Consider the following 23650-nt stretch of genomic DNA (forward strand, 5'->3'; position numbering starts at 1 on the left):
CGGGGCTCGGACCGGAGCGTTTTGTTTTGCTTTATATTTCCTGAGTGTGTGGACCACTGCGTCACGGAGGGCTCTCCACAGTCCGGTCCTGTCAGCTCTCTCTACTTAAATCCTTGTAAATTCCTCTAGATTGAACGCCTAAGTCGAACTCCGAGATACGAGATCTGTGGCAGGGCGCGGCACTACTTGGGCAAAGCGCTTCCCAAGCTTCCGAGTCTCAGCGTGCATTACGAACTACATTTCCTAGCGTGCCTCGCGCACCGCCCCCCCCCCCAGAGGCGGCTCTGTTCTCGCGAGGCATGCTGGGAGTTGGAGTTTCCGCCGGGGGGGGGGACAACCATCTAATTGGCTGAAATGTGAGTGGCGGGCCGCAGTCAGACCAATGGCCCTGCGAGGTGTGCTGAGTGGCAAGGCTCTCGGCCAATGAGAAGCGGATGGGCGGCCTGGCGGGTGAACGCGCGCGCGGGTTGGAAGGCGCGGGACCGTTGGTGGCCGTGATGGAGGCGGTGCTGAGGTGAGGGGGAGTGCGGGCGGCGTGTGCGGGGCCTAGGGGGTCTGGAGTCGTCCTGAGAGGGGCTGAGGGTCTGTTCCCTTCTTTCTTATCGCCCTTCTTTGGGTATTGGAAGGGTCTGGTTAGGACTCGAAGCAGAAATCTTCTCTGTGCTGTTATTTACTCTTAGTTAAAACATTATTCCGATCCCTGCCCTGTCTGAAAACCGCTTTTATTAATCGTTATTGCCAGTTCCCAACTTCTCTTCCTTCGTTAACTGAAAGCTGTAACTAAAATCGATTTCACCTGATTCATAATGCCTTCCTGCAGGTGCTCGGCTGGTGACATGGCAGCTGTGAGCTCACAGAAGAGGAGCCAGAGCCCTACTCAGACGTATGTTAACAACGTACAAACCTCTTTTTTTTAATGTTTCCTTGAACGTAGAGTCACAGCATGGTTGGGTTGGAAGGGATCTTACACACCCTGCTGCCTTGGGCTGGGTGCCCCCCATCAGCTCAGGCTGCCCAGGGCCCATCTGGGCCCATGCTGCCTCTGGGCAGCAATGCCAGGGTATCACTGCCATCTGAATAAAGAATTTCCTCTTTATATCTAATCTGAATTAGTTTAAGGCCATTCTCCTTTGTCCTGTTGATAGTGGACTGTGCAAAACATCAGTCCTCATCCTGCTTGTAGGCTCCCCTCAGCTACTGGAAGGCCTTAATGAGGTCTCCCCAGAGTCTTCTCTTGTCCAAGCTGAACAAGCCCAACTCCATCAATCTGTCCTTATAGGAGAGGTGCTCCAGCCCTCCGATCATCTTCATGGCCCACCTCTCAACCTGCTCCAACAGCTCTGCATCCTTCCAGTGCAGGCCTGGGCACAGTATTCCAGCTGCAGTCTCGCAAGGATAGAATAGAGGCGGACAGTCACCTCCCTGTCTCTACTGGCACCCCTCTGTTGATGCAGCCCCGGCCTTCCAAGCTGCAGGAGCACACTGCTGGCTCATGTCCTGCTTTTCATCCATCAGAACCGCCAAGTCCTTCTCAGGACTGCTCTCAGTGAGTTCTCTGTAGATGAAAAAAACATGGAGGTACAGGTGGATGGCAGCTGGCCATGAGGAGGCACTGTGCCCTTGCAGCTCAGAAAGCAAACTGTATCCTGGACTGCACCAAAAGCAGTGTGGCCAGTAGGGTCAGGGAGGGGATCCTGCCCCTCTGCTTTGTGCTGTGTGACCTCAGCTGCAGTGCTGGGAGTCCTCAGTACAGGAGAGACATGGAGTTGTTGGAGTGAATCCAGAGGAGGGCTACAAGAATGATCCCAGGGATGGAACAGCTGTCCTATGAGGAGAGGCTGAGAGAGCTGGGGCTGTGCAGCATGGAGAAGAGAAGGCTGGTGGGATGGCCTGAGTGAGGCCTGTCAGTATCTAAAGTAGAGCTGTAAGAAGGAAGGAGGCAAACTCTTTGGCAGGGTCTGTTGTGATAGGACAAGGAGAAATAATTTCAAACTAAGAGAGAGGAGATATAGCCTGGATATAAGGAAAATGTTTTGTTGTTTTTTAATCTTTCAGTAAGGGTTGTGAAGCAATGAAATGGACTGCCCAGAGAGGTGGTGGCTGCCCTGTCCCTGCAGACAGCCAAGGTCAGGCTGGACAGGACTGTGAGCACCTGATGGATCTGTAGCTGTCCCTGTTCACTGCAGGAGACTTGGACCAGGTGGCCTTTAAAGGTTCCTTCCAACTCAAATGATCTGTGACATATCTGGGCTTGCCCCAACCCAAATCCAGCTTCTCATATTTCAAATTCTTGAAAATTTTATCATGAAGTGGAAATAAGGTAGTTTTGAAATGCTCTGGAATTAGTCGATATTTATGACTTAATAGCATTTTATATTGTTCTGAGAGCTTTCAACTGATACGTAGGGAAGCTGAAACTGATCTTCCATCTAAAGCACAATCAGTGCAGAGCTAGAAACAAGAAAAAGGTGTCACAGTAAGCTGGTGCTTTGCAGAGCCACGTTGGTGGTTGCATTACTGTGTGCCAGAGCTATTACTGCTTTTTAATATGTGTATCTTATTTTGGCAGTCACCTTTGTCAAATGTAGGGTTTGTCAAACCCTAATGAGGTCCCAAAACCAATGGAAACCTAAAAAAAAAAATGATGGCTTAGGAACCTAAGAAATAAAACTCTGATGTTTACATTTATTTGTGATAGAGTTTCAGTCTTTTCCAGTTTGTAAAAGCATGCAAATGATCATAGATGCACGGGCTGTCCAGAACTGGCTGGCAGTGCTGGACCTGCTGCACCCCAGGGGCACTTTTAGTCCCCAGGAGTTCCTTTCTTACACATATCTTACAAGTATATCTGTTCCCACTAATGTAGCCACTGGCTATGGACACAAAGCTGAGCTTACATCCCACAGAACAGGCTGGTCCTCTCCCTTTGTTACTTTGTCACGGCAGAACAGATTTCTCTCATGCTCCTCTTGTCCTTCACCCACAAAAACATTTCGGGGAGGAGACCAGGGTGAAGTTTTTCTTCTGAATTGGACGGACAAATTCCTGAGATAGTGAGATTTTTTCCTCACTAAATATTTACAGCAAGCAAATATGTTGCAGCTGAATGTGTCCTTTGTGTAAAGTGGGTCCCCTTTGGCCCTTGGTGCAGCGCCGACAGAGTTTTAGCCTCTGAAATACATCGGTGTGAGAATTCAGTGCATGCCTTTCAGAACCTGCTGTGAAATACTGTGGGGTTTTTGCTTCCCTCCCTCTGAAAGCAGAAAACAAAATGGCTGTTGACAGCCTTGGGTCTGTGTTTGTTAAAGGGCATCTAGTGGTGCAGGCAGCTAGGCTGAGTGGACTTGGAGCGTGACTTAAGCACAAGAATACCTGAAAAGCTGTCAATATGTGACATTTTGCTTTGTTTTTCATAGTGCCTTTGAGACTCCTGTGAAAAGAAGGGTGCTGGATTTTGCTGAAAGCCTCAAGAAATCAAGAGCTCGCTGGTTTTCTTCTCAGATCAAATGGTCACCTGGCTCCAGCGATGAGGAAAGTGGAGCTGTTTCTGTGAAGCCAGCACCACTGAGGAGGTTGGATGTGTCCCCACTGCAGGCTGCCAGCATCCCCACTGCTACACGCAGGGAGTTTTCCTCCCAGTTATCCCCTAAGCCTGCTGCCTCATACCAACCCATCGTGCCCGTGATGTCTTTTTATAGCAAGGAAAAGCAATACCTTACTATTCTAGAGAGGAAACAGCTGAGTGAGAGTGGAGCTTTTGGGGACAGGGGCAGTTGTAAGAGTCCCCTGGCTGCCAGCAGGACTGAGAAAGTTAATGTGAATGTCAGCAGGAACACGAATTCGAAGCCAGCCAGGCCTGCAGCTGGTTCCAAGCATGGCAAAACTGCCCCCAAAGCCCTTAAGAAGCTGAAAGCAGATGCACCCCCTAAAAAACCTAGTGTGGGGAAAGAGAATACTCCTTGTCTAATTAAGAAGAAGATGGATTCACCCTTCAGAGTCCTCAGCATGACAGTGAAACCGGCTCTGAGGCTTCAGTCGGGAGCAGCATTCTTTTCTGCCAGCAAGAAGTCGCACTCTAAGAAACCACCCTTAGACCTTAAGCCTCTCCAGACTCCCCCCAGGTCTCATTCAGCTGATGCCAACAAAAGCCTCGAGGCAGACAGTGCACAGAGAAGTACTTCTGTGCCTCAGAAGAGAGAAAACAACAACAGAGAGAACTTTCCGAGTTGTGTAAATCAAGAGAGAAATACTGCACACGAAGGAAAGGCGTCTCTGCAGCAAAGTGCAGGCAGCACTGTTGTTGCTTCTCATCCTTCTGAGACTGAAGAGTGCAGCCATGCAGGGAGCACGGTGAGTAGAGGTGCCAGCAGGGTTTGGGTGACATGAACTGAGTTTGCTAGATCTCACACATGCTCCGGTTACTCAGCCCAGGTGTTCATTTAGATTTGACTTAAAAAGAATCTGTGCAGGTTTGTATGTTATGAAGGCATAAAGCAGTGGTAAAACTCCAGTTTGTTTTCATCCCTGTGTGCTGCAGTGAAATACTCTGTTTAGGGTGGCTGAGAGGAAAGCTGCCTGTGCAGTGTTTGTGCTGACAGCAATCTAGAATCATAGGAAGGCCTGGGTTGAAAAGGACCACAACACTCATCCAGTTCCAACCCCCTGCTGTGTGCAGGTCACCAACCAGCAGCCCAGGCTGCCCAGAGCCACATCCAGCCTGGCCTTGAATGCCTGCAGGGATGGGGCATCCACAGCCTCCTTGGGCAACCTGTGCCAGTGCCTCACCACTCTCTGGGGGAAAAACTTCCTCCTAAGATCCAACCTAAACCTCCCCTGTCTCAGTTTAAAACCATTCCCCCTTGTTATTTCTGCGTGTGTGTGGTGAGGAGCAAAGCTGACAAAGAACTACACAGGTGTTAGGTGGGAAAGGTAAGGGTAGCAGTGGAATGCAGTAAATATGAAATCAGAACAGGGAGTCACAGACCTCCATTACACTTAGTGTCACATCTGCGTTGCTGCATTCTGGCATCTAAAATGCGTGGAGGTGGGAAAGGCTGCTGGGGTTCTACTGCAGTGTTTAATAGCAGGCACCAGAAGGAAGCAGGGAACAAGATGGGAAGCTGTTTTTATAGGGCTAATCTGCTTTATTGAACCAATGCATGATTATAAAGAACAGTTTATTGCCTGCTTTGTTCACCTGCACTGTATTGGTCTGTCTCTCACACACCAATCTTAATTGTCAATATGTTTTTACTAGCTAGCACTACTAAAACACAAGTGTTAGCTTGCACAATCCAGTCTTGCACACGCAGTTAATATATAACTTTCTAAAGCATTTCACACTGCTGTGATTGCATTTTTTAATGGCTGAGCTGTTTCTCAGAGGTTAATCAGAAGTATGCAGCATTGGAAAAAGAAACTTGGTGACTTTGTTATTGCAAAATGAGCACAGGGAGAGTTTGGCCTTGATCTGGTTTCACATTGTGCAGTCTGGTGACCCTGAGGAGATGGGGAATAACACAGTCATGTTATGACAAGGGCAGAGCTGGAGGCAGCAGTTGGTTTGGCAGACTTTGATTTTAATAGAATGCTTGCAGGAGGTTTCCAAAAGCTGTTAAGACACATAGATATAAGCAGAAAGTGAAGCTGAGTCCCAGGCATGCTAAGCTGATGGTACAAAGAAGCACAAAGCACAAAACAAATGCAGTGATGAGTGAATCAAACTGTGTACAGCATCAATTAATGCTTCTTCAGGAAGAGAGCCTGCACTGTGTGTGGTTCTGTAACTGCTATCTAAGAGCTGGGGAGTTTTTGCCCTAAAAGATTGTCTTGATTTACAGGACGGTGGTGAGATTAGTTCTTCCACAACATGCCAGTCAGATGATTGCATTCCTTCCAGCCAACCTCCACACGAAGGGAGTAAGAAGGGTAAGTTGAATTCTGTGCATCTCGGTCTTCTCGTGCACTCATTGTGCACAGTACACAGGCACTGCATCTGGGAGATGCTTCTGCTTTCAAGGAGGTGGTAACTCAAGGGTTTGATAGCAGCTGCTGCCCAGAGAGTCAACACCTCTCCATACTTCTGCCCCTGCTTATTGTTAAGTGGAGCAGTTTCCCTTCTATCCTTACTTTGGAGTATTTTTTTCCAACCCTTTTCAATGCAAGAATGCTTTTTAATTTCAATTCTTACATGTGCCTGTCTGCTAGCTGAATATCCACAAGGCTGTATGCATGAAGTTTGTGCCCGATGGTGACCTAGAAAACTCCCCTCTGCACTTCTTTTGGCAGTGAATTACTGCCAACAGTGGTTTGAATGTGATTTAACTGAGTGTTCTTTTTCTGAAGTGTGCAAGTTGGAGTGTCCTTTGTATCTTAATGGTGAGAATGATCTGCTCACAAGTATTTCTTTCCTAGTTTGTCACCTGGATTTCACATTTCCTCACCGAGCAGCAGGCACTGCCAAGTCTTCCTCTTGCTCTTATTGAATGCTTTCTTGGCCCTCTAAGATCTCACATTTCTAACAAGTCTGGGGCTTTGTATCATTTACTGGAGCCTTCCTTACCTCTTCTGATAATAACAAGAGCCATTTTATTGTGTCCTGTTCCTAGAAACAAAATGTTTGTCTTCTCATTGTGTTCTTTGGAGGCTGTCAGTGCTGCTTTTCTGCCTGTGCACTTCCTCGTGTTTCTGTAATTGCTGAGGAGTCTCCATCCTTCAGCAAATGCAGTCAAAAATCATGAAAGCAGCAAATAGTTGAGCACTTGAATTATTTATGCTTGATGGAAAACACTCCTAAGCAATAATTCACTTAGACTTACTGTGATCTATGCTGCATTATCCTAAAACTTGCAGATTGTGTGCTGTAACTTATGGGAAGACTTCCCAACTTCTTCTGTTTCCATGTATCAACGTGTTCTGTGACTAAAAAATGGCTGTAAGCCACTATAATGTCACTTATCTTTTCCAGCATCTTCGAATGCCCTTGTCTACCCCATATTCAGTGGGCCCCCTACCAGCAAGAAGAGGTATGTTCATCTTTGCTGTCTATCAGGAGTGTCATATTGACAGAATAATTGTTAAAATATGCATATAATCATTCTAAAAGCCCCAGTTCAGCCTTCTGTCTTGGTGCAGGGCAACAAGAGAGGTAATCCTTGTTGGCTCTGGGAAGCAGCTGCTTCAGAGGTGAACCTGTCGTTAGCTGCTTCTCTCAGGTGCTTGTGGCTGATAAGCTGTCATGCAGCAGCACTCAAACTTCTGCCCTTTTGATCCAGGTGCAAAAGACAAGACAGAAGTTGTAACAGAGATGGGTGAGGATTAATTAACAGAAGCCTCTGCTTCTCTTCTCCTTTCCCACCTGAGTGGATCTTTCAGAATTGTACTTGGCCGTGTTTCATGTTTAGTGGGATGTAAATAGAGCACGAGCATGTTGAGGTTTGCTTTTGGATTCTGTAAGATGCATGATCTCCTTGCTAAATGACTTCCCGCCTCCGTGCTTCTCTCTGTACTGCTAAGGTGCTGATGTTTGTGCTTATGATTAGTTTATTTCCTTAATTAATTTCTGCCCTACTCCAAGACTTCCAATGGATAAAGATTTCCCATGCAAGAAAAGCTGCTGGTCCCCCTCCCACACTGAATCAACTCCTCGATATGTTTTGTTAACAATCAAAACATTCTGAGCCTCGTTTATTGTGGACATTAACACACACACAGCCCCCAGTGCTTGAAATCATTTCAGATTGAGCCAAAACAAACCTTCCAAAACTTGTTGAGCTATGGTAGTCCTTTGCCACAGAGGGGTGTTGAAAGCGAGATCTGATTGCAATATTTGCTTTGCTTCCTCATGTGGCTTTTCACATACCTTCCGTGGTGCAAGTGGAACCCTGGAATATGTGCAAAGCCTGGTGTTTGTGATTAACTGCACATCAGCCTTGGATCTGCTGTTGTCTCTTGGGAAGCTGATGAACACAAGCTTTTCCTATGTGAAGTTTCTGCTTTGGAAGTTCTCCTTAGCAGCCGAATCTATAAAATGGTTGGGTGTATCTCTGAGTTCCGTGTTCACTGCATGACACTAAGAGTTTCCCACTTGGAGATTGCTTAAGAAACTCCATGCTGTGGAAGTCTGAAGGAAAACTGTGCAGTTAATAACAAGTTGCAGTGGGTCTCAGCTAAAGTTTCTCCATCTAGATCAAAACCCATAGGTAATTGGAGATCAATCTTTTTTTCTCCTTGAGAGGGAAGCGTTGCTGATGCTGCGTGTGATTCGTAGTCAGCTTTCTTCAGCACAGGAATACCTGAAGCTGTGTAAGATAATCTCAGATGATGATGCCACTCCTGCTGAGATGGCAGAAAAGGACCCTCGTCCTTGCTTTGTCTCACAGTGTGCCCAAATCCAGCTTGGATCAGGTGTCCTGAGCTGCACACACTGAGCCCTCACACCAGGGCTCACTGAGTTGTGCATTGAGACGTGAGTTCCCTCTGCCAGCTGCACTTATAATCACAGGCGTTTGGGGCTGCATCCCTTTCTGCTCATCACCCTGAGCCCTGCTGGGGATGTTACAAACCTACCAAGCTCCACAGGGCAGCCTGGTGCTCTCCACTCACATCTTTGGCATGGAGTTTCTGATTCAGCATTGTTCTGCTGCTGGAGTGCTGAGTTCACCATCCAAGGGCTTTGTGACAGTGCTCAGCTGCTGCAGCCCTCTGCCAGGACTGTGGGTTTGGTGTGCTTTGCCCCAGAGAAGGAGGTACAGTTTTGGAGACTTGGAGTGTGGCAGTGAACTCTTCCTTCACGGCTGCATTAAGGAGGGCTTCTCTTCAAGCATGTTTTTAAAAGCATGATTACAGCCATAAGTTTATGTATCAACTTAATAGGAATATATCAAAGGGACTCTTTAGGGGATGTTTTGTTTCTTTGGATCCTGGACTTGGTGAAGTTTCCAGCACTGAGCAGCTTGCTGAGTCTGTGTGGGACTGCCTAGCTCCAAGTAAGCCATGGTTTGAGGCTGGAGCACTGGGCTTGGCCATGTATTTCTTCACCTGCAGTTCTCATGCTTCATGGACCTGGCCCTGTCTCCTCTGTTGTATCCCTTTGGCTGGGACTGCTGAGTTCCAGCTAGTGGCAGTGTCCCAGTCTTCTGGAGATAGGATGGCTGTGCAAGTGAGAGAGTGCTTAATCATGGGCTTGGTAGCTGTGCAGTTCCTGTTCTGCCTTGAGCCCTCCTCGCTCTCCAAAGAGCAGCTGGCAACACAGCTGTCAGCAACCTTTGCTGTATGTCAGTTTTGGGCTGTTCTCTTATAAAAGTCACAACCTTGCCCTGGGTGTCTGATGTGTGAAGCTAACCTTTGTGTGAGTGACCAACTGACATCTTTCTGAAATGATTTTCAGGGCGCTGGATGAACTGAGTTCTCCATTTGGATCCAGTCCACCTGCAAAAATGCCTCACGGTGTGCAGAAAAGCAAGAAAGCGAGAGAACTCTGCAAGCAGTCCAACGATCAGATGATCATTGTAAGGATGCTGGGTCCTTGAGGTGGCTCGTGGCACAGTGACAAGGAAATAAGACATGTCTTGAGGCTAAGCAATAAGCAGATTTCCTTACATGTAAGCCTCAAACAAACCACACTGTGACGACTGTAACAGCAAATGGCAGTCAAGGCAGCGTGGAAATGTATAAGCAGGGGCTGTGAACACAGAGCTGTGAAGCACATCTGCCTTCCTGCTGCTGCTGCCCTTCAGGGTGAAGCACTGATCTGATTGCTGGGTACACAGAAGAGAGAAACCCAGATGAGAGCAGCAGTATGAAGACAGCTGCAGCATTTACCCTGCACTGGTTGTTCTGAGTGTGGCTGACTTGTGGACCACAAGCTCCAGCCCAGTCAGTGTACAGCTCTGCTTGGGGCCATGATGGAGAGGGGGTGGATAGCAGGTGCTGAGGGACAAGGGCAGCCTGCACTGAGAGGGCACAGGGAAGGGCAAACAGCCTGTGCAGGAAAATAGAACAAGTTCTAAACAAATGGGCCTTCAGTTCTTGTCACCACTTAGACATCAACTTGCTGTTTATAGAATCATAGAATGGGTCGAAAAGGACCTCAAAGATTGATACTGGTTGATTGATCATCTAATTGAAACTAGATGATCATTATAGTCCTTTTCAACCTTGGCCATTCTATGATCTAGTTCCAACCCCCTGCTGTGTGCAGGTCACCAGCCAGCAGCCCAGGCTGCCCAGAGCCACATCCAGCCTGGCCTTGAATGCCTGCAGGGATGGGGCATCCACAGCCTCCGTGGGCAACCTGTTCCAGTGCCTCACCACCCTCTGGGGGAAAAACTTCCTCCTAAGATCCAACCTAAACCTCCTGTCTCAGTTTAAAACCATTCCCCCTTGTCCTATCAGTATCTACCCTCGTAAACTGCCATTCTCCCTCGTGTTTATATGGTCCCTTCAGGTATTGAAAGTTCTTGCACAGCTGACATGCAGTTCCTTCTCCCTGTGTCCTGACAGAGCTATGAAAAAAGTTTTTTTATTATTATTTTTTTTTATTTTAGGTGACTGGCAAAAAAGGGCTGTATGGTTTTCCTTTGGTTTTGTGGTGTTCTTGCACATTGTTTGCTCAGCATGTTGCTGACCCATCTGTTTCAAGGCTTGTTCCAAATAATGCATTCTTTATATAACAACTTTATGCTAGGTAGTCTTGAATATTCTACAAATAAGCAAAAGCTTGCGCTCCTCCTCAAAAGTCCAAATGTAATCAAAATATTTTAATCTTTGATTATTGTTGCTATAACAAATTCTTAACCTCATTCCTTTAAACTAAATGTGGTTTTGACCTTCAGAGCACGTGTCATTCATGCTTAACCAGCTCTGTTTCTCACTAGGATGCAGGACAGAAGCATTTTGGTACCGTTGCCTGCAAGTCATGTGGCATGATCTACACAGCTGCCAGCCCTGAGGACGAAGCCCAACACATCCAGTACCACGAGAGATTCCTCGAGTGCCTCAGATATGTGGTAAGGCCTCAGCTGCATTCACATCTCTGAAGGACACAGGAGAATCCTAGAATGTTGGAAGGGAGCCTGAAGATGGTTTAGTTCCAACCCCTGGTTGCCCCCCACCAGCCCAGGCTGCCCAGGGCCCACCCACGGCCTTGTGTATCTCCAGGGATGGGGCACCCACAGCTCTTTGGGCTGCTGTGCCCGGGCCTCACTGCCCTCTGAGTAAAGAGGAAGCAGCACATATCATCCAGGTATTAAGTTGAGACAGCTGCAGGCTGTTTTGTCAGCCAGATGGGAGGTTAAAGTGTAAGTAGCGTGCAGTGCCAGCAACTGTGTTCATCAGTTTGATGAATGTGATTTGACTTTATTCCTGAAAGCTGAGGTGGTTCAAATTACAGCTACATCTGCCAGAGTCTTCACTGAATCACTTCCTCTCTTGCTAAACCACTGACTTGTTTTTTTTTTTTCTCCCCCTCTCTGTGGCAGTGTTGGAAGAAAGAACGGGTTGTGGCAGAGTTCTGGGATGGGAAAATCGTATTGATTCTTCCAGATGACCCAAAATACGCAGTCAAGAAGGTACATGTTTGTTTATTTTGGGGTTTGTATTGTAGATTAGTTTTTTCATGGCTCAGATCCCTGAATGCCTCAGTTCACACAGTCATACATCGCTTGGAATGCAGAAGGCCTACAGGAGGGCAGAGCAGGGTCGCTGTATCACATAATGGCTGCTTTGGAAGGGACCTTACAGACCCACGCCCTGCCGTTGGCTGGGTGCCCCCAGCAGCTCAGGCTGTGCAGAGCCCATCTGTGGCCTTGGGAACCTCTAAGGATGGGGCACACAGCTTCCATGGGTCGTGGCAGCTTGTGTTTCTGCAGTGCAGGCTGCTGTGGTTGCTCATCCTGACTCTCCTCTCCATGCTGAAGGTCTTGTTCTTAAACATTCAATACAACGTATTGATGGATTCAGGTGAGCGGTGGGTGTGCTCTGAGGGAGATACAGAGATGAGAATGCTAGTGAGAGCCTGTTCTTTTGTTTTTTTGTCTTTTTAATATAACAAAACAAAAAAATCCTGCCAGATTAGCTGTGTGTACAGTGAGAGCCAATGGTGTCAGGTAAAGCTGCAGAGTGCTTCAGGGCTGCTTCATGGATCCTGGCCTTATGTAAGCATGGGATTATTTGGGGGAAATGAGTTTCATAGAATCATAGAATGGCCTGGATTGAAAAGGACCACAATATTCATCCAATTCCAACCCCCTGCTGTGTGCAGGTCACCAACCAGCAGCCCAGGCCACATCCAGCCTGGCCTTGAATGCCTGCAGGGAGGGGGCATCCACAGCCTCCTTTCATTCCTGACAGGTTCATGCTGAGCTGAAGAATGCTGGTACCTAATGCACCCCTCCTTTTGTTTCAGGCAGAAGACGTGCGAGAGATTGTAGATAATGAGCTGGGCTTCAAGCAAGTTGCCTTGAGTTGCCCAGCCAAGACTAAAACCTACTTGTTTGTGTCCAACGAGAAGATGATTGTTGGGTGCCTGGTGGCTGAATCAATTAAGCAGGTGTGTGTTAATTGTGTGAGGAGAGGGGGAAACTGCAGGCTGGTAACTGGGGCTCTTGGTGTGTTTTGGAAATGTTAACTTTCAAAGGAGGAGGAAGGGTAAAATTAAGAAGAGGAAGAGTAAAATTAAAGAAAAGCTTGTGCTTTTGTCAGCTGGTGATGTTGCTAGCAGGGGTTGGGTTTGCACAGCTGGTGCTTGAGCAAGCTTGCACATGGTTTAGGAGCTGGTCTGCCCTGTAACATCATGGCTGGGGTTGAAAAGGACCGCAGTGATCATCTGGTCTCAACACCCCTGCTGTGTGCAGAGTCGCCAACCGGCAGACCGGGCTGCCAGTAAAAGGCAGCAGGAAGTTCAGCTGGCGTTACTTGGTGGCTCTGTGTCCCCGAGAGGAACAGCTCAATGCTTCCACTCATCTCTGCAGGCTTTCCGGGTGCTGTGTGAGCCCAGCACGACTCAGAGCCCTGGGCAGGATGCCCTGCAGCAGCAGCGGGCATGGCGCTGCTCCACGGAGCCGGAGCCTGCAGTGTGTGGGGTCAGCAGGATCTGGGTGTTCGGCCTCGCACGCAGGAGGGGCATCGCACGGCGCCTGGTGGACGTGGTCAGGTATGGAGCTGAGGCGGGGTGGGAACTGGGAGAGGGAGGAAGGGATTGCAGAGAATCAAGAGAGGCTTTGTCCTGTCGTTAGTTTGGCCCTGAGGAGGCTGAGAAGAGGCCTCGTGGCGGCCTGCAGCTTCCTCCAATGATAGGATCCAAAGGAACGGCGTAGAGCTGCATCGGGGGAGGGTGAGGTGGGGGCTAGGGAAAGGTTCTGCCCCAGAGAGCAGTGGGCATGGAGCAGCTCCCCAGGGCAGTGGGCACAGGCCCAGTTTTGGAGCTCAGGGTGTGCTGGGACACCACTCTCAGCCCCAGGGTTTGGGTGTGGAGCCAGGGGTTGGACCCAGTGATCCTTGGGAGTCCCTTCCAACTCAAGGTATTCTGTGGTTCGTTCATGTGTACAGACACATCTGCAATCCCATCTTCGTGGTGGAGGGCTACTAAGTGGGCAGGTACTCTGTTATGTAGTACTTAAATGATGTGTATCTGAAATCACAAAGGTGAGCCGAGCTGTTATGGCTGAGTATAACTGGAACACACAGCTACGAGGACTGGAATTTCCAAGGGAAACTCTGCTTGTTAGGAAAGAGTATTTTTAATGTTATTTTACTGGACAAATTGGGCCCAAGCACCAAGTCTTTTCCAGGCAGGAAATTCTGAACTTTTCAAGTGTGTTTGGCTCAGGAGAAGCATGAAGGAGGACTTGAAGGGAAAAAAAAAAGTAAAACAACAAGGAAGCATCCCCTCAATCTGTTCCTAGGGTCTGCCTCCAGGCTCAGCTTGGCCCATGAGCCTGTAGTCATATGTAAGCATTAATACATAATATATACCCACTGTATGCATAATATAAATGTGCACAGGATGGATATGCATACATCTCTTCATACATATATAAATATATCAACCTACTCCACTATAGTTTGAGTTCAGCATTCTGAAAGTCCATCACTGGTGCTCATTTCCCACTCCCTCTGTGGGCAGTGCTGCCCTGAGCCATGGGGACCTCAGTGGTCTGGATTCAGTATAATGCTCCTGGTTCCTAATTAAACCATGCTCCAGAAGGGCAAAGTGGCATCAGCACTGTCCTCTGCTGTTTGAAAGCAGAGCTTCAGAAGGGAGGGTCTCCCACTCTGTTTTGGTTCTGTGTCAGCTCCCTGCAGAGGGGGGCTGGGGTGATGCTCCCCTGGCTCACAGCGTGGCTCTGACAGCTCTCTTCTCCCCCAGGAGCACATTCATGTATGGCAGCTACCTGAGCACTGAGGAAATTGCCTTCTCTGACCCCACACCAGATGGCAAACAGTTTGCAACCAAATACTGCCAAACACCCACCTTCCTCGTCTACAACTTTGTTTATGGCAACTGACTGGACTTGATTACCACTAGCTGTGAGTAGCTCCAATCATTTACCATGACTTTGTTGCTTTTAAAGTAACACTTTAATGTTAGGGCCTGGTGAACTCTGGCTTCCTGCTGAGCACTCGTTTTTCCTGCAGTTGTGGGAAGGCAACACCTTCTGTACACTGGTGGTGGATGCTGTGAACGCAAGGAAGCTTGCTTGGATTGCAGATAATTTTCTTTCTAAATCGAAGTTTTATTACAAATAACTTTATTTCTTTAAGAGTTTGAATTAATATAAAACTGTTTGTTTCTCTCCCTGGATGTGTGGGTGTTTGAACTCTCCATGCATGTGCTGGGGAACATCCTGGGGCTTGTGAGGGTTTGATGTGCACTGTTGTGAGAAAGCTGCTTGAAACTATCTGCTGAACGTGCAGGAGCTGAATGTAAAGGGCTGGGGCAGAGGCAGTGGTGGGAAAGCTGTCCCTAAATTTGTGCATACAGACAACAAGAACACGGGGCAGGGTTTCCCTCAGCCTCCAGTGCACGAAGTCTGGGAACCTTTGAAGTGTTGTGCTGCAGAGATTGCTTGTTCAATAAACTGTTCAAAATGCTGCTGCTTGAGCTCATTTCTGTGCACAGAGGGGTATGGAAACGAAACTCTCCTAGTTTACAGTTTGGAGGAGGAGGAAGCAGTAGCTTCCAACTGCCAAGAGCTGCACGTGGGAGCAGGACCAGCTGTGGTACAGCTGCCACCTCCAGCTAGGTGCAGGTATTTCCTAAACATGTAATGTTTTGGGTTTTTTTTTTCCTTTGCCTCTCCCAGCATTCTTTTACCCATAGAGGATTCTGTGCAGCAACTTGTCATATCAGGAAACCTTTTCATCAGGCTGCAGCTTGTTTGTAGCCCCACTGTTAGCTGGGAGTGCTGACCACCACCACCCTGCAGCACCTGGCATGGACACCCACATCCTCAACTCGCAGCCTCTGCAGAAAGAATATCACTTCCACACCAAGGTAAAGAAGAAAGTATATTTGATACCTGTTACAAAAACACCAACTGAAGAGGATTGAATCAACACAAACATAGAAAAGATTTTTAAACTGCTAACAGCAATTAAGAACACGGAGCTTATCGCAAACTAAAGTGCAGGCTGGAGAGGATTGCTCTAGAACTAGCAATCCCTGCTCTCCAGTGCTAAGATGGGTCATCATTTAACACGTTTAGGCTCTGTTTTTAAGTACAGAGCATAGAAGGATACAAACTACAGGAGTTCAGGCCCTGAGCTCTGGGGGCAGACTTGCCTCCAGGACTGCCACAACATGAGCAGCTGAGGGACGCTTCTTTGGGTCCTCACTGGTGCAGATAGAGAAGAGCTCAATCACCTGCTGGTAGGATGAGTCCAGCTCATCCATGTTCAGGGCTGGACGGGTTCCCAAAGCTGCATAATATGCTTCCTCATCGAAGTCATCCTCATCAAAAGACTCATCTGGCCAAAAAAAACAACCAAAAAACCCATAAAACAAAAACCATCAACCACATCAGGAAGGGTGCAGTGCTGTGAGCTGCAGACATTTGAGGGCTCTGGCCCAGCTGGAGCCCAGCTTTCACCCTTTCTTTAGGGATTAGGAAAGGAGATGCTGGACAATGGGGCTGGGAGGAAGGGCTGCAGCCAGGAGACACCAGGCTCTGACACCAGGAATGTGAGCAAGGTGCCCTGGCAATTGAGTGTGTTGGTTTGTACCAGCACTCCTGGAGCAAGTAGGAGCCCAACCCACATGGTTTTAGCTTTGGGGCACACTCCCCCCAGGCTTCTGTCTCAGGTCTGTCCCTGCACATCCCACCCATTCCTCCCACACTCTGCCTCGTGTGCTTGTTGTAACTGAATAAGGGCACAAACCTCACTGGGGCAGGCAGGAAGAGCCCATATCAACACCAACTGCTTTACCCATTGCCTTGTCAGAAGAGAAACAACTCCCATGTGCCCTCAGCACAGCAAACTTGCTCTAGTGTGTCTTTTCCAGCCACTTCAAATGCACCCATCGTAAGAAATATAGAAACAAACCTTCATCATCAGTGCTGCTGCCCAGGTTGAGGTGGGGCACAGACAGGGTCATCATTTCCCAGAGAGTCAGCCCAAAAGAGAAGATGTCAGCCTTGTCAGTGATCACACCATCATCACTCAGAGCTTCCTTGGGCTTCCAGGGCTCGGTGCCAATGTAGTGCACTGTAGGGTCACTCACTGCAAGGAATCAATGCAGTTTGGGGTGCTGCTAGGACTGACACAGCAAGATGTGGCTGCAGCTCACTACACCCCAGGATTCAGCCTGTTTGTAGCATGCAGAACCCACAGAACTGTGGGATCACAGGTTGGGGTTTTGCAGAGGACCGAAGCCATTTTTCTTTCCCATCTGTGTGGCCTCAAACTTTGTGACCCATGGCAAGCTCTGCTCGCTGCCTGACACTGCAGAGGGACTGCAGAGACCAAGAGACTCCAAGGGAGGAGATGTCACAGAGGAGCATGTGACAGCATGCAGGGGGAGAAGCACTGAGGGTCAGGGCTGTGCTCTGCAGCTTAGCCCTCCCATAAGACGCCCTGCAAGAAAGAGCCTTTACATCATTTATACCTGGTTGTTTCCCTTCCTCAACCTAGCGCCCCTGGGGAAGGAGAATGGAGGAGACAATACTCCCCAGGTCAGCTTTCCCCTTTGCCTTTGGCCACACTGACCTTGCCAGGGGAACAAAATGAACCCCTGGAGTCCACCAGGCTCCATCAGCCACCACCAGCCACGCAGTTGGGCTTGGTTTATTCAAACACAAATCCAATTCTCACCACTTTGTTCAATTTAATGCCTCGGTGATCACAACTAGCCTCAGGAGAGCTGAAATGCTCGCTTCTCAGCTTCAACCTGAGAAGGAAGCACCAGGTCTGACTTGATCCCTCGCACCCCATTCGTGTTGGTCAAACCAGTAGTTACAAGCAGGACAGTGCCAAACTTCCCCCAGCTTTCTCTAGCAAATTCCTGAGCTGCCAGCAATCTCAGCTACTCCAGAACCTTTATTTCAGTGCTCATCTTCCAAGCCCTGGCCTGTAACCAGAAGGGAATGCTGAAATCCCTCAGCACTTCGCAGCCCGATGCGTGCTGGTCCCTGGCAGCCACACAGGACCAGCATCCTCTTGCTGGCAGTGTATGCTGTCTCCTCGAGACCAGGAGGAGGCAAAGCCAAGATGAGGGCTGAACAAGAGGATGGTTAAATGGAAATCGATACTTTAACCACACTCCTGTCTGGAAGATTACACTGGGGCGCTGCCTCCAGCTCTCTTGCTCCTTATAAAAGGGAACAGCTACTAATAAAAAAGTAATAGAGCAGCTTTTTAAGTTATGAGGCTGTTGCAGGCCCAAGCACTGTGTAAAGCAGCATAGGAAAGCATTCTTGTAATTAACCCAAACACATTTCCTGCTGTTCACAGCCAAGCCACGACGCCATTAGACATCTGCTTCTCATTTACATGAAGTCTTTATAATGCTTGCATTTGGCTCATGCTTCCTTCCAGCCCTACAAGAAACATTCATTTACTTTAAGCTCTGGCAACAGCATTGCCTCAGCAGAGTCCAGCAGGGCCTCATCCAGCATCCCCCAGACAACAGCACTGCTGCCCACAGGGTGAACATGGAAGGGTACAGGACAACAAGCTCTGAGGGATGAGATCTGGGCCTTGTGAGAGCCCCTTCACCCCATAAAATGCACCCAACACCCCCCAAGGAACAACAAGGGTGTGTTGGTGCTGCTGCTGTGGCCAGGCTCTGGCAGCCACCCAGCTGCTCTTCCCCATGGCCCAACCTACCAGTCAGGTTCTCATCCAGGGGCAGGGATACTCCCACGTCACAGATCTTGATGGCTTCAAAGTCACCCTTAACAACAACATTGGGAGACTTGATATCTCCGTGGAGCAGCTTCTTGTCATTGTGAAGGTACTAGGAGGCAGAGAGAAGCAATTAACACCTACAAACATTCATAGATTCATTAAAGATTGAGAAGACCTCGAAGATCAAGTCCAACCATTGACCCAGCACTACCATGCCCACTTGTAGAATCACAGAGCCATCAAGGTTGGAAAAGACCTCCAACATCATCAAGTCCAAATGTAAATCCATCACCATCTTGCCTACTAAACCAATATGCCTATGGGGAGCCTGCTGGGCTGGGGCCACCCAATCCCTCTGCTTCCTTTGGAGGTTTCCCCAAAGCACCCCAGAGCCCTGTGGGAGCACTGCAGGTTGCAGGCAGAGCTGGGAGAGAATTTTTCATAGGCAATCCCAAATCTCTGCTCCTCCTTGTGTCCAGGAGGACATAAAATACTGAATTCTACCTTGGCAGTATCAGTCAGCTTAAAGGTATTGTCCAGCCTTGCAGCAGTTCCCAGCTATAGAGAGCTGCTGCTAGAGGATAACAAAAGGAAGTCAGTTGCTGAGCTTGTGAAGGGCAGGCACAATCCCTACTTCTTCTGTTACAAGGTAAATCATACTATGAAAAATATCTCCTACTGCTGCTCTTTCTGACACAGCCCTACCCAAATAGATAGTAGATACATGCAGGAGCAGCTCCAATGCTGCAGTAGGAGGTGCACAAGTGGCACCAGCTGGCTGTCACTGCTAAGCAAGAGCAGCTTTCTGCAGGAGCCTGGCACAGCATGGAGCTGGCAGCGAGCAGACAGGCAGGCAGCATGGAGCCAGCAGGACACGTGTGCCAACAACTGCTGCTTCACGTCCAATATGACTCTGATCACAAGCTTCTGGAGTGAGAGGGGCACTTGAGTGTGCACAGCACCCAGGTTAGAAAAGCTCCAGTGCCTTCCACAAAGTGTTACAGCATCTGCTCTCCATCTGCTGGCACTCGGCCTTCTCGCACATTGCATTCATTTATTTTCCTGGTAGATGCAACCCCACGTGGAACAGCTGTGGTTTACACTGAACGTACCTTCAGCCCCCTTGCCATGCTCAAGGCAACTTTGGAAATCGTTGCAGCAGGGAAAGGGCCCAAACGAGCTGCGTTTCTTTCTTCAATTAAGTCATTGAGAGATTTTTCTCCTCCAAACTCCATGACAAGACACATGCTTCCATCGTTGGCCTCGGTGAATGCACGGTAACCTTTCGAAAGAGAATGTGTTGGTTGGAGAGCTGGGAAGGGCTTTGGGCACTATGGGAGGTGTCCCTGTGGCAGAGCTTGGGGCTGAGCGGGTTCTAAGGCCCCTTCTGACCCAAACCATGCTGTGATTCTATGAAATTCACACCCTGAAAAAAACCTCATGGCACGTCTTTGTGTGGCAGCTTCTTGGAGTGAAGCCTCAGGAGCATCCGTGGAGAGCCAAGAAACCCCAGGCCCAGGACAGGGGCCTCAGACTTCGTGTATAGAAGGAAGGAATCTCCCACAGACTTCCACTTCCCAGCTCAGCTTTGTACCCCTTGACAGGGCAAGGGATTTATCCTGATGTCCACAAGATAAGGAACAGAGAGCAGGGAGGGAGGAGTGCAGCAGGTCCACAGGGCTGACACCTGCAGTTGGACAATGAGGAGCCAGAGAGCAAAACAAAGAGCTGGGGGAGGTGTGGGGAAGCAAAGCCTTCCTCTCACAGGGCCTATTTCACAAGTTAAAGCTAACTATGGGTGTGTAACCCTTCTTCTTCCACTTCTCACAACCAACCGTAAACAGGTGATGAAGAACAGTACAGAAGTCTCATCCTGTCAATGATTTACAGCCCTTCTTACAAGGGAAAAGAAAAAGCAGTGCACTGTTTGCAACATGAAAGGTCAAGAATACCTTTGCTTTTAAATTCCTGCCAGAACCAAGGCGCACTGCTTCAGTGCTACAAACAAAATTCCTCGTAGCTAACGGCATCTGTAATTCAAGTGGCCACGGTGAGGGGGTTTAAAGCACAAATAAAAGGAAAGTCAAACAAAGCTGCTGTCCTGACTGCCAGCAGAGATGTTACACGAGATAAAGGCAGAAGTTAAACACAGACCAAAGCAGTTTCTCAAAATATTCCTACCACTGACAGCCAAGATCTTGACAGAGCCTCGATTGTCACCCCCAGCCTGGAACAAAGGTGTGTCATAAGGGTGGAACCCAGAGCCCAATTCCACACATAGCACAGATCTCAAGATGCTGCTTGATTACACCATGCCCTCTCCATTCCCTGAGGTCATAAGTTAAGACTTCAGTAAGCACAGCTCTGGTACAGGTGCTGTTTTTTCTCTGGTTCTCCCCCCACAGATAGGCAGCCTACAGCTCTCCTGTGGGGTAGCTCACCCCAGAGCCGTGCCAGCAGCTGACACTGATCTCAACAGCCAAAGAAACACCAAAGGGTATTTCCTGCTCCAAAACTGATGCCCAGGAGCACTCCCTAGTCCCTGCCATGTAGGTGAGACAAAGCTGTGGTGCTCCATCCCTGCAGGTGCCCAAAGCCAGGCTGGATGGGGCCTGGGACAACTGGTGGGCTGCACCCAGCCCATGGCAGGGAGTGGGGCTGGAGGAGACTCAAAGGTCCCTTTCAACCCAAACCATTCTTAGATTCTCTGATCCACCAGCCCCAACAGCCTGATTTGCAATAAGAGCAACGCAGGCTGTGATGGAAACTTACCCACAATGTTGGGATGCTTGAGGCTTTTCAAGATCTTGGCTTCTTCGTTCAGTCTGGACTGATAGATGTTTTGCTGATTCTTATTGCATTTGGAATTAATTTTCTTCACAGCCCATGGGGATCGAGATAAGCCTCTGGGAGATCTGTATGGGGAAGCCCACATGTTTCAGTCAGAATCACTCCGCCTGCAAGCAGCACAGTGAATGCTGCCCAAGTCACTGAGGACCTACTCCAGAGAGCATCTGTCTTTAGTTTATGGAAGGGAAAAAAAAGGGAAAGAAAAAAAACAAAAAGAACACTAAAATAAACTATAGCTTGCCAACCCAGCCAGTAGTGACAGGACAAGGGGGAATGGCTTTAAACGAGAGCTTTAATGGCTTTAAAAGAGAGATTTAAGGTTAGATGCTGGGGGGAGTTCTGTACTCAGAGAGCAATGAGACATTGGCACTGCTGCCCAGAGCTGTGGGCAGTGCCCAAGGCCACGGGTGGGCCCTGGACAGCCCCAAAAAGGTCCCCATGGCAGGGGTTGAGTCTGAGTGTGCTAGAAGGTCCCTTTCAGCCCAAACTGCTCTCGTGTTCCTTAAACACACACACACTGGAGGTGTAATGTTTTGCCCATATCTGTATCACTCTTACACTGAATTTTTAAGTGCTGCAGATGTGGACCAGCACTTCTTCCAGGTAGAGGAGCTGAGGCCTGAGGAGGGAAGCAGTTTGCTCCACAGGCCAGAGCAGAGCCAGGGAGAGTCTCCACATACCTGAATTCCAGGCCAGGGAAAGGCAGTTGGGTTACCCCAAACTGACAGCTTCCTTTACAGCTCTGAGCCCTCCAGTGCTGTGCTGGCACACACAGGACAGCTGGGAATGCCACAACCCTCCCCTAATTCTGCCCATTCCAGACTGTATTTTCTTACACAGAACCCAATTGCTTCCTAACGCCTGACTTACAGAGCAGGAAGATGCCAGGCCCACTCTGAGCACCGTGTCCCTCTCACCTTTTCATCAAGTAGACGTTCACCCCAGTGCCGTATCCAAGCTTCTGCATGGAGGGGGAGGCAGGAATAGTGATAGAAGCTGGCCCTGTGTTTGAGCAGAACAGAAAAATGCAGCCTGATGAATGCCCACCTAGGGACAGCAGGCAGCAGCAGCCTCACACTGCTAGGAGCTGTGATCCACTTGTGACTCCACATACGTGCTGCTGCAAACTCAGATTGAAGAAAAGCTCCTTTCCAACCCCTCCTTTTCCCCCAGTATTTCAATGCATCCAACACAGGTCTCACTGAGATGCCCCTTCACCACTCCTGTTAGGTGTCTCATGCAGGACAGATCCTGGTGAGTTTTGTTTCATGTTCTACGTTCAAGCTGATGTTAGATTACAAAATAATACAATGGTTTAGGTTGGAATGGACCTTAAAGCCCATCCAGGCCCAACCCGTGCCATAGGCTGCCTGGTTGCTGCCTACAGCCCCATCCATGGCCTTGGGCACCTCTTGCTGTGAGTCAACCACAACAAGGCACAGCTTTTTGGTTCCTATTCTCTGGACTAACCCACCTTGATGGAATTGGCTCACTACTGGTTGGATGAACATACATCAATCCAAGGCACTGAAGTCTAGGGCCTGAAGCCAAGCATGGAAACCCATTTTGGAATTAGAATAGATCCCTTTCTGCTTTGCCCTTATGAGGCCCTATCTGGAGTACTGCATCCAAGTACTCCAGTGTAGATCCAGGTCTGAGCACCCAGCACAGGAAAGATGTGGGAGTCCAAAAGAGAGCCAGAAAGGTGTTCAGAGAGCTGGAGCATCAATCCTATGCAACAGGCTGAGGGAGCTGGGGATGTTCAGTGCGGAGAGGAGGAGCTCCAAGGAGATCTCCATGGCCTTCCAGTACTTAAAGGGAGCTTATAAGCAGGAAGAAAAATCAACCTTTTACACGGGTAGATTGTGACAGGACAAGGGAGACAGGTTTTAAACTAAAAGAGAAGAGATTTAGGGGGAAATTTTTCACTCAGAGGGCAGCGAGGTGCTGGCACAGGCAGCCCAAAGAAGCTGGGGATGCCCCATCCAGGGAAGGCTAGGTTGGATGGGGACCCGGGCAGCCTGATAAAATGGTCTGCATTCTACCTGCATGGTCAGCAGCAGGAGGGGGTTGGAACTACACGATCTTTAAGGCTCCCTCCAACCCCAAAACCTTCTGTGATCTCTGGAGGTCTGTGCCAATGCCTCTGATCCCGTCATCCCACAACTCACCGGCTTTCTCCTGCTCCAGGCTGCTCTGACATTTCTTGGCTTCCATGGCTACAAACCGTGCCGATCGCTACAGCAGAGAGCAGAAATCTCATCACACCCCCAGCACAAAGAAGGGGGCACAGACAGCGCCGGGGGGCGGCGACCCAACGCTCGGCCCCGGGCCTCTGCCTGCAGCCCTCAGGTGCCTTCCCCGCCAGAGGCAACGAGATCCAACCCCCCCGCCCACCCCCCTCACCCAAGGCCTCTCCCAGCCCCCAAGGCCTCTCCCAGCCCCCAAGGCC

The 23650-nt window shown here is 49.0% G+C and overlaps 2 protein-coding genes across 2 annotated transcripts in view; one reads left to right on the top strand and one right to left on the bottom strand.

Moving 5' to 3' along the window:
• Positions 1 to 423: 423 nt before the first annotated feature.
• Positions 424 to 15094, top strand: ESCO2 (establishment of sister chromatid cohesion N-acetyltransferase 2). The gene is given in 12 exon segments (XM_042836367.1): positions 424 to 456; positions 459 to 514; positions 821 to 883; positions 3417 to 4350; positions 5841 to 5928; positions 6968 to 7025; positions 9389 to 9509; positions 10878 to 11009; positions 11481 to 11570; positions 12407 to 12550; positions 12972 to 13153; positions 14369 to 15094. Coding segments are annotated over 12 exon segments (2040 nt in total). The 3' UTR covers positions 14508 to 15094.
• Positions 15095 to 15502: 408 nt separating this feature from the next.
• Positions 15503 to 23650, bottom strand: part of PBK (PDZ binding kinase) — an 8351-nt gene continuing 203 nt past the window's right edge. Inside the window, exons 2-8 of the mRNA XM_042836345.1 lie at positions 23370 to 23436; positions 22116 to 22200; positions 21121 to 21263; positions 19461 to 19630; positions 18328 to 18457; positions 16546 to 16722; positions 15503 to 15969 (exon numbers count right to left, since the gene is read on the bottom strand). Of these exons, the coding sequence (XP_042692279.1) occupies positions 15755 to 15969; positions 16546 to 16722; positions 18328 to 18457; positions 19461 to 19630; positions 21121 to 21263; positions 22116 to 22200; positions 23370 to 23415 (966 nt within the window). The 5' untranslated portion in view covers positions 23416 to 23436 and the 3' untranslated portion in view covers positions 15503 to 15754. The remainder of the gene's footprint in view (positions 15970 to 16545; positions 16723 to 18327; positions 18458 to 19460; positions 19631 to 21120; positions 21264 to 22115; positions 22201 to 23369; positions 23437 to 23650) is intronic.

Source organism: Centrocercus urophasianus, unplaced genomic scaffold (genome assembly GCF_019232065.1).
Source record: "Centrocercus urophasianus isolate 14NV4802_14NV808 unplaced genomic scaffold, USGS_Curo_1.0 seq_596, whole genome shotgun sequence".
NCBI lineage: Eukaryota > Metazoa > Chordata > Aves > Galliformes > Phasianidae > Centrocercus > Centrocercus urophasianus.